General features: G+C 70.5%; 1 protein-coding gene across 1 annotated transcript; it reads right to left on the bottom strand.

Annotated features, from left to right (window-relative positions):
- Nucleotides 1–1157: 1157 nt before the first annotated feature.
- On the bottom strand, nucleotides 1158–6373 carry CRIP2 (cysteine rich protein 2). Its single transcript, XM_043922007.1, has 8 exons — nucleotides 6195–6373; nucleotides 3239–3333; nucleotides 3105–3162; nucleotides 2732–2872; nucleotides 2577–2645; nucleotides 2405–2499; nucleotides 1783–1840; nucleotides 1158–1709 (listed from the first exon to the last, which is right to left on the bottom strand). Exons 1-8 carry the CDS (start codon nucleotides 6235–6237, stop codon nucleotides 1642–1644), a joined length of 627 nt encoding a protein of 208 aa, XP_043777942.1. The 5' UTR covers nucleotides 6238–6373; the 3' UTR covers nucleotides 1158–1641.
- Nucleotides 6374–9326: the final 2953 nt, after the last annotated feature.

Below are 9326 nucleotides of genomic sequence, written 5' to 3'. Positions count from 1 at the left end.
CATCCTGGCTGTGTTCCCGGCGCCAGCCAAGTGCAAGGAGACACTGCTGCCCACGCTGGGCGCCCGGACGGGCTGGGAGGAGGCAGGGCGGCTTGGCATTGCAGACACCGAGCCGGCCGCTCCACCCGAGGGACACGGATGGCTGCTCGGAGGACAATGAGCCCAGCATTCGGGCCCAGCTGTCTCAGCCCGCGTCCTGCAGGACGGGTCAGAGAGGGGTCTGTGCCAGGGGCTGGGGTGCTGGGAGTTGGCCCCCCGGCAGCGGGGGGGCCGGGCAGGGCACATACGGAGCCGGCTGCCTACGGTGCTGAGGGCACAGGCCCAGAGATGACCAGGCCCCGAAGCTCCTGGCTCCGGGAGGGCCAGGCCTCTGGGGATGCGGTACTGGGAGCAGGCCGGGGCAGGCGCTGAGCGGTGGAAGGCGGGTCTACCAGGGCTCTGCCCCGGAGCGGAAGAGAAGGGGCGCCCTCTGGCGGGCTGCTAGGGAGCCGCGGATAAAGGGAAGGCAGGCGCGTGGGCGGGAGTCTGGGAGGGGGCTCCTCCAGCTGCTGGGGGTTCCCGGTTGCTAGGGACAGCCTGCAGAGCCCAGAGGTGACTCCATCAACACCGCAAACCGGATGCAGAAACTGCTCAGGCAGGAGCACTAGGCCCTCCAGACAGCCTGCATTCTGTCCCTGGGCTCCCACCCGTGCTGAGGCCGCCGACCAGTCAGTGCCTCTCCGCTCAAAGCCCTCCTGCCTCCACGCTCCTCCTGGGCTGAGGGTCTACTTTGTCCTGCCGACCCCTCGCCGCTCTTCCCCTGCAGGAGGGGCCGTCTGTCTCTCCCTCCCTCCCCCGGGTGCCCTCAGCTCCCCTTCCCGAGGCTGACCCCCGCCCCTCCCCCCCGCTGGACCGAGGCACCCGGGTCTTAGTGCCCATATCTGGGCACCAGGACCCCAGCCCTCCTGCACTCCCCACCTCCATCTAGTCCGGTCCTCCCCAGGGGCCCAGCCCCCCACTCGCCTAAACCAGCCCAAACCAGAGCCTCCCTGCCTCCCACCCATGGGCACAGGGCCCCGCCCCCACCTCACATTGGGCCCAGGGGTTCTGGGGGCGCTTGTACTGAGAGATGGGGCCCTGGCTGCAAGTCCACCCCAGAGCCGCAGACACGAGCGCCCTTGACCTTCAGACCTTTTATTGGTAGCGAAAGTCCCAGCACTGAGTGTGAGCCACGTGAGGGTGGTGGGCGGGCGCTGGCGAGGCAGGCGGGAGGAACACGGTGGGGGGCGTGGCTGTGGCTGTCACTGGCAAGGGGGGCATAAATAACACTGTGGGCAGGAAGGGGCGGGACGGGGGCGGCGCCACCTCAGAAAGGTCACCCAGGCCACGGAGACACCAGGGGCGTGTGGGGCCACGAGACCCCGACGTGGGGACACGTGGGGCCAGGACGAGAGGGGGCAGCGGGCAGTCGGGGACACACAGGTGGATACACCCGGAGACAGAGAAGGGGCAGGGTCCTGGGGTCGGGCAGGGGCTCCCTCCTCCCCCAGCTCTCTGGCCCTGGACTTGAAGGTGCAGAGGCGGCCTGGGCAGCGGGCACTCTCCCCGCGCAGCCAAGCAGTGGGTCCGGGGTCAGGGACCCGCGCAGAGCGGCCCCGGGGCCTAGGGCTGAGCTTTGCCTTCAGGGTCCTTGTCATAGATGTAGCTGCCCACGGCTCCCGTGTTCACTCCTGCAGAGAGAGACCGCTCGGTGGAAGGGAGGGCGGGAGGGAGCCCGAGGCCCACACTCCGGCCCACACTCACCCTTGGGTCCGAAGAGTATTCCGTAGCAGGGCTTGTGGCAGTAGGGCTGGCCATCGTGCTAAGGACAGGGTGTGGGTGGTAAGAAGGGGGCCACAGACTCCAAGCCCACCGCCCCACCGTGGCCTCCTCCGCGTCCAGGCGCCCCCCTCCCTGGGCCCTCGGCTACCGGGGTGGACCTGCAGGATGCAGCGCTGCTGCTGCACCAGCGTCGGTGAGCACGCGGCGCCAGGCCGGCCTCCAGGGGGCAGCACACGCCGCCCCCTCCCGGCCAGCAGCTCCCCTCGGGGCCTGCCAGCCCTCCCCACAGACCCCCACCCCTCCCAGCCCGCAGAACCCCTTGGGCCCCGCCCGCCCCCCCAGACCCCCGCCCCTCCCGGCCCGCCCCCGACCCTCATAACTCCCCTCGACCTCCGCCTGGCTCCCCCTGTAGCCCTGCCCACCCGCCTCGGACGCCCGCGCCCCCGGACCCTCATAGCCCCCCTCGGGCCCCACCCCTCCGGGCCCGCAGCCCCCAGTCTGGGCCCCTATCCGCCCCTCTCGGACCCCCGCCCCCCTGAACCCTCAGAGATCCCTCTGGGTCCCCGCCGGCCCCCGTCGCCGTCCGGGGCCGCGCGCCTCTCACCTCCGCGTGCCCGCCCGGGGTCAGCGTCTTCCCACAGCGCTCGCAACGCAGGCACGGCCGGTGCCAGTCCTTGCCCAGAGACGTCACCTTCTCGGCTGGGGAGGAGACAAGAGGATGACGCCGAGGCGCCCGGGGTAGACCTCCCAGGATGGGGTTGGGTGCAGCCACTCACCGAAGTAGACCCTCTTGTTGCAGCGAGGACACATGTTGGGCTCCCCGGTGAACGTGGTGACGCTGGAGGCTGGGAGAGAGGAGGGGTCAGGGTCCGCCGGCGCCCCGACCCTACCCCCCGTCCCCCCTCACCCCGCCCCCCCTCATCCAGCCCACCTTTGCTGGGTCCCTTCGGGGGACCGCTGGCTTTACGCTCCTCGGTTCGGGCCACCGGGACCTCGATGGGGCCGGTGACCTGGGGTTTCTCGGAGGAGGGCTTCTCGTAGATGTAGGAGCCGGCCCCTCCGATGTTCACCCCTGGGGGGGGCAGGCACTGGACGCGGGAGCCAGGGCCCTCCCTACCCCCACGCCTCGCAGCCACCCCCTACTTCCCAGGAAGGCTCCTTCAGCCACGGGGGGCCAGGACCACCCCCCCCCCCCCAGGGCCGCGGTGGGGAAGGCACGCAGAGTGCTTGTCCTTCCGGGAGACGGGACGTCTGAGCTGGGCGGGGTGTCCGCACCGACCCGGACCGTGGGGTCCCAGCCTCACCTTTGGGTCCGAACAGCGTGGCATAGCAGGGCTTGTGGCAGAAGGGCTTTCCATCGTGCTAGGCAGAGGGCAGGGGTTGAGGGTGGGGTCTGGCCTGGCTCCCCGCCCCCTCCCTGCCTGGGGGCGGGGCTCACCTCGGCGTGGCCCCCGGGGGTCAGCGTCTTGCTGCAGTGCTCGCATCGGAGGCAGAATCTGTGCCAGTCTTTGCCCAGGGAGCTCACCTTCTCAGCTGGGCGGAAGGGCAGTGTCAGCGCAGCGCCCCCGCCCCCCACGCTCAGCCCCTGCTGCCCCCCAGGTCCCGGGCAGCCTCGGAACCTGGGTCCCCTTCACCACCCCCCGGGAGCCGTGTGGCCGCCCCCACCATCCACTCCTCATCACCCTGGGTCACTGCTTGGACCAGGCAACCTGGACAGGCTTCCAGCTCAAACCTGCCCCTCCCTGACACATGCCCCCCTCACATGGCCCCAGACCCTCCAGGAGGGCCCTGTAGGAGCCGGCAGAGTCCGAGCCCCGTGCTGAGGGGAGTGGCCCCAAGCCTCCAGACCCCCGGTGGAGAGGCCAGTCCCTGTGGCCCCTCAGGGGACAGGGCAGGGCACTGGCAGTCCATATTTGGCCTCCACACCCTAAGCGCCGAGAGCACCGGCCCCTCCTGCCTCCAGCTTTGGCGCCCAAGCTCTGAGACCAGCTGCTAAGGGTCACGTCGGGGGCCCTCCCTGCCCCCTGCCTCCCCCCACTCCTGGGCTGCTGGGCCATCTCCCCATGGACGGAAGCTGGGGCTTCCCCAGGGAAGCACAGTAGGAAAAGGGCGGAGGACTGGGCAGGAAGCCGCTGGAGCCGAGCTGGAATCCTCCCGACTGGAAGGGGCCTGGCCAGAGGCAAGGGGAGGAGAGGGGTGGGTGGGCTGGGGCCCTTCCGCTCAGGCAGGACCTGGCCAAGGAGCGGGGACTCCTTCCCAGAGCGGCCCCTGCTTGGGCCAGGCCTCCCCCAGGGAACCAGCAGGGCGGGGATCGGGGGCCGGGCCAGGACACCTCCAGCCCCAGGAGGCCTGTGGGGGCTCCTGGAGGACAGCTCACGCTCCTGGTGGCTCAGGTTCGGGGCTCTGAGTTCTGGCTCCAGTGGCCCTGGTGGCATCTGCTGGCCTGGCCAGGGGCAGCCTCTGGGACCCCCACCCTTCCCAGGGGCACCACAGGCTTATAGATCTTTCTGGCCACTCCACCCTAGGAGGCTGGGACTCAGGCTGGCCAGGCCTCCCGCAGGTCCATGCCAGGGCAGACGGGAGCTGGCTGAGCCCAAGGCGGGCTCAGATCCCATGCCAGCCTGGCATCTTCTCCCAGCTCTCCCGCTGGCCAGCGGTGGCCGAGGCAGCTGCGGCTCAGGGCTGCCAGAACCGTGATACTCTGGCTAGCTGTTAGGCTGTGGCCACTCAGGGGCAGGGGAATGACCCTCGGACCCACTGGGCAGGTCAATGGCCACACGTTACCCGCCCAAGTTGGGAAAGCAGAATCGATTGAGTCTAATGGCTTAGAAAGAAACCAGCTCCCACCCAGCTGCAGTTGTCAGGGACACAAAGACTCAGCATCCTGAGGTCTCTGTGGGGGGTGCCCTGGCCCAGCTCTTCCGTGCACCCACTGGGGTGCAGCCTGACTCGGGGTGGCAGCGTCCTGGCCCCGCCCCTTCCTCCACCAGGGCCTCCAGACCAGGAGAGAAGCCAGCCTTTGTTTTCTGCTGGGAGCCAGCAGCCGCCCAAGCAGGCAGAAGCGCTTTTCCGGGTTGTACACGGGACTGTCGGCCCACCCCTGAGCTGGCCTGGCCCGGGGTAAAGATGTGGGCAGCAGGGCTGGCAGGACGACCCTGGGGCTGGCCCCTACCCTGAGCCTTACAGGGATGAGTCCTGTCCGGGATGGGGACCGAGGGCTGGGCGGGCTCCCCAGCAGGCAGCCGGAAGCCCCGCAGCCTCCAGCCAGGCCAGAAGCACTTCAGGCCAAATCCGGTCCCTCCCCTCTGGGAACAGCAAACAACGGCCTGCGCCTTCTCCTCCCACCCGTCCACAGGGAAACCAAGGGGCCATCTTCACCTCGGCCAGTCCCCACCCCGGACCCTGGCCACTGCCCCGAGGATGACGAAAGAAGGGTCTTCTCTCTGTTCCTGTCTCCCCTGCTCTTCTGGCTTGTGCCACTAAGTCTGTCTGTGCGGGCATTGGTGGGAGGCTCAGTGGGCAGGGACCCTGGCAAAGTGGGGAAGAGGGCCAGCCAGGGTGAGGGAAAGTGGGGGAGTGAGCCAGACACCAGGGTAGGAGTGCCAGCGAGTGGGTGCGCCCATGGGGGGCAGTCTCTGCCAACGCAGGGGGCGTCCAGGCAGAGACAGGCTCTCCTCCCCACTCCCTCCTCCTGGATGCCACTGTTCTGACCTTGAGGAGGTAGGGGGCCTGGCCACCTGGGTTCCAGCGTCCTCTCCTGCTTGTGGGGGTTCGCTCCTCACCCCAACCGCAGGAGAGTCCAGGGGGAACTTGGCCAAGAAAAGGAGCGTGTCAGAACGCGCAAGAGGTGGAGGCCAAGGTCGCCCCCGCATGGGCTGAATCCAGACAGAGCCTAGACCTAGCCCAGCATGTGCAGAGGTCCGGGCTGGGGTTGGGGGTCATGAAGCCAGCCGGCCCGGCCACGTGTCCGTGGGAGGCGCGACTGGGGTCCGGGCGAAAGGGTAGAGAAAGGCAGGAGCGCGCTAAAAGCGCGCAGAGCTTGCTGCTGCGCCCGACCCCGCCCCGCTGGGCTCCGCCAGGCAGGACCGCGACCGGCCGCGAGCGCAGAGCGCTCCCCCAAGCCCGGCCGCTTTCTGGAGGGTCCACGCGCCCCCGCCCGCCAGGCCTCGGGCCCCCGCCTCGTCCCCGTCGGCCACTTCGGGGGTTCGGGCGTGGCCGCCCCCCAGCTCTTCGCCGCTCCACCCTCCGGCCGCACCCGCGTGGGCAGAGGACTAGCCGGATCCGGGCCGGGCATCCTAGGGCGGTGGCCGGGCGCTGGCCGACGAGCGCCGGGGGCTCGCGGCTCTGTAGCGAGGAGCTGACCCCAAGGGCGGTGGCCGGGCCCGGGCACTCACCGAAATACACGGTCTTGTCGCACTTGGGGCACTTGGAGGCCATGGTCCGTACGCCTGGTCGCCCCGCGTCCTCAGCGCGCGCCCGTCTCCCCGCCGCTGCTGCCGCCTCCGCCGCACCCGCCCCACCCGCCCGGCTGTCCGCTCGCCCATTGGCCTGCGGCCGGGGCGGGGCATCGGGAGCCCGCCCTCGGGGTCCGGCCGCCCGGGACGCCGCGGGGGCAGGGGCGCACCTGCCGGGGCGGACTGGGGGCTACGCGACCCGCCTGGCGCCCCTCGGCCTTGCGCGCCGGGTGGCCTCTACCCGGCCCGCTCGGTCCTCGCCTGTTTCCATGGCAACTTCGGGGCAACCGGCTGGGCCGCGGGTGGGGCTGGGACTCCGCGGCCCCCTGACGGGGGGCGTCCTGGCCAGCGGGGCCTCGGCCCGGAAGGGCGGCGTCGGGACACGCAGACTGACGCCCCGACGGCGCAGCAGCCCGCCCGGCCCGGTGCTGGCGTCCGGGTCCCCAGAGGACCCCACCCCACCCTGCTGCGCGCCGCCGCCCGCTTCCCTTTGTTGCTCGGTTTCTATAGCAACGGCCTCGCTCTGGGACAGGAGCGGGATTCGGGCGGGAGCGCCACCCGGTCCAGGCCCGGTCCCGGCCCCGCCTAACACTGTCACTGGTGCTGGAAGCTCAGCGGGTGGAGGGCAGGGCCTCCGCCACTTCCAAAAACAGCGCGAGAGAAACTGCTGGAAGGGAGTGAGGGAGGGGGTGCCTGGCAGCGAGGGGGCCTGGGGTGTGTGCCACAGGCTCTGAAGGCGCCCTCCCCAAGCTCTCCCACCCGAGGGCATGGGGGGAGAGCCGGGAGACAGGAGGCGTGGGGCCCCTGGGGTGCCCCCTCTGCGGGCGTAGCGGCCACGTGGACAGACGCTGCCACCTGCATTCCATGCCGTTCCGCCCTGGACGCCAGCCCCATCTCTCCTCTGGGCCCAGTAGTGGCGGGCCCAGGGCCTCTGACCTCGTCCTGCTGGCCCCAGAGCCTCCTCCTGGAGGGCTGGGGAGCTAGGGGTCTGCCAGCGCTCAGGGCCTCTCCCCAGGGGACCTCCGGCCCCTGCCAGCAGGACTGCCTAGCCTTTCCCACCCCTCCCTGCCTCCACCTGGCGCCATGCAGAACCCGCCTGAGCCCCAGGGTCTGGGGACCCAGAGGTCGCAGCAGCCATTTCCCAGGGGTTCTGCCTTCTTGTCGGCTCCTTCCTGGACCACCATCCCTGCTGAGCCTCAGATCTGGCAGATGGACAGACACCTAAGCCCAGATGACTGGGTCCAGTCTGGGCAGTGGGCTCCAGCTCCCTCATCCCCTGCCCTGTGTCTCTGAGGCTCTGTGCTGGACACTGGGTCCTCCCCCCATGCCCAGTTCCTCTCACTGGCGGCCTCCAGGGCCTGCTAGTGAGGTGAGGGAGCTGGTTTCGCAGGGCAGTTTCACGGCAGCCCCCCTGCCCTCCTCCCTGAGGTATCCCCCTGCTCCCTGAGGTGCCCCCCTTCCCTGAGGTGCCCCCCTCCTCCCTGAGGTGCCCCCCTCCCTCCTCCCTGAGGTGCCCCCCTCCCTGAGGTGCCCCCCTCCCTCCTCCCTGAGGTGACCCCCTCCCTGAGGTGCCCCCCTCCCTCCTCCCTGAGGTGCCCCCCTGCCCTCCTCCCTGAGGTGCCCCCCTGCCCTCCTCCCTGAGGTGCCCCCCCCTCCCTGAGGTGCCCCCCTCCCTCCTCCCTGAGGTGCCCCCCTCCCTCCTCCCTGAGGTGCCCCCCTGCCCTCCTCCCTGAGGTGCCCCCCTCCCTCCTCCCTGAGGTGCCCCCCTGCCCTCCTCCCTGAGGTGCCCCCCTCCTCCCTGAGGTGCCCCCCCTCCCTGAGGTGCCCCCCTCCTCCCTGAGGTGCCCCCCTCCCCGCTCCCTGAGGTGCCCCCCTCCCTCCTCCCTGAGGTGCCCCCCTCCCTGAGGTGCCCCCCTCCCTGAGGTGCCGCCCTCCCCGCTCCCTGAGGTGCCCCCTGCCCTCCTCCCTGAGGTGCCCCCCCTCCCTGAGGTGCCCCCCTCCTCCCTGAGGTGCCCCCCTCCCTCCTCCCTGAGGTGCCCCCCTCCCTGAGGTGCCCCCCTCCCTCCTCCCTGAGGTGCCGCCCCGCCCCGCTCCCTGAGGTGCCCCCCGCCCTCCTCCCTGAGGTGTCCCCCTCCTCCCTGAGGTGCCCCCCCCCTGCACTCACACCCTTCAGCCACTTTCATTTCCATGAGTGAGGACAAGAGCCCTCAAGCTGCCAGCCAGCGGGCGGGCCCCCTGCACTCAGCTCTGGCCCTGAGCCAGCCGGGGTGGAGACCGGAGAGGAGACCTCAGCGGGCCCCCTCCTGGGCAAGGTGGCCTGCAGGTCAGCCCCTCACAGCCGGCTCCCTGCTCAGGCTGGTGTCCGGTATCTCTGAATAATTCACGGGCCCCGACTTGGCACCCATTACCAGGTGCTCTGAGCTTGGGAGCCCCCGGGACCCCAGGGTATCAGCCTGTGTGACTCCACCCCACCCTGAAATTTGCAGGACTGCTGTGGAGGGCAGGCTGCTTGGGCACAGGAGTCCTGTCAAGGAGGCTACCTGTGGGCCCCAGCCCTGCTTGGAGCGTGGGGGTGGAGCCAAGGAATGGCATTCGGCCCTGGCAGAGGCCCTGGGCGGGGGTGGGCGGTGCAGGCACCCGCCTCCCAGCTGCAGGGTTGGGCTGATGCTCGGGGCTGTGCTGGGATAGCCGGGAAGGGGCACTGACCAGTGGACACAGAGCCCCGTCTCAGAGCTAGAGGCTGGGACAGGCACCAGCCAAGGGGCTGAGTGAGGACGGCAGGGCTGGAGGGAAGCAGGCGGGGCCCCGCTGGCCGGGCATGGGGGCAGGTCCCTTCCTCGAGGCTGCAGTGGAGCAGTGTCCTGGCGGCACTGGCGAATGGCACATGGGAAGCCAGGCTCACATTCCCGCAGGGCCCCCAGGGCTGTGCCCAGGGGTGGGCAGTGGGAGGCCCCAGGCGGGGCAGGCTGGCACACCAAGGCCCTTGTGGGGACGTGCCCACCTGAGATGCCCTTGACTTTGGGGCTGGCTGCCACAGGCCCCTGCCGGGCCCACAGGAGTCGAGCAGAACTA

The sequence above is a fragment of the Cervus elaphus genome, chromosome 13 (genome assembly GCF_910594005.1).
Source record: "Cervus elaphus chromosome 13, mCerEla1.1, whole genome shotgun sequence".
Taxonomy (NCBI): domain Eukaryota; kingdom Metazoa; phylum Chordata; class Mammalia; order Artiodactyla; family Cervidae; genus Cervus; species Cervus elaphus.
This window is presented reverse-complemented; position numbering and strand designations above follow the sequence as displayed.

Coding starts and splice junctions, on each gene's coding strand:
- CRIP2 (XM_043922007.1), bottom strand. CDS start 6,237: ATGGCCTCCAAGTGCCCCAAGTGCGACAAGACCGTGTATTTCG. Junction 2,873..3,104: donor CACGCTGTTCGGACCCAAAG/GTGAGGCTGGGA, acceptor TGCCCCCCCCAG/GGGTGAACATCGGAGGGGCC. Junction 2,500..2,576: donor CAACAAGAGGGTCTACTTCG/GTGAGTGGCTGC, acceptor TCTCCTCCCCAG/CCGAGAAGGTGACGTCTCTG.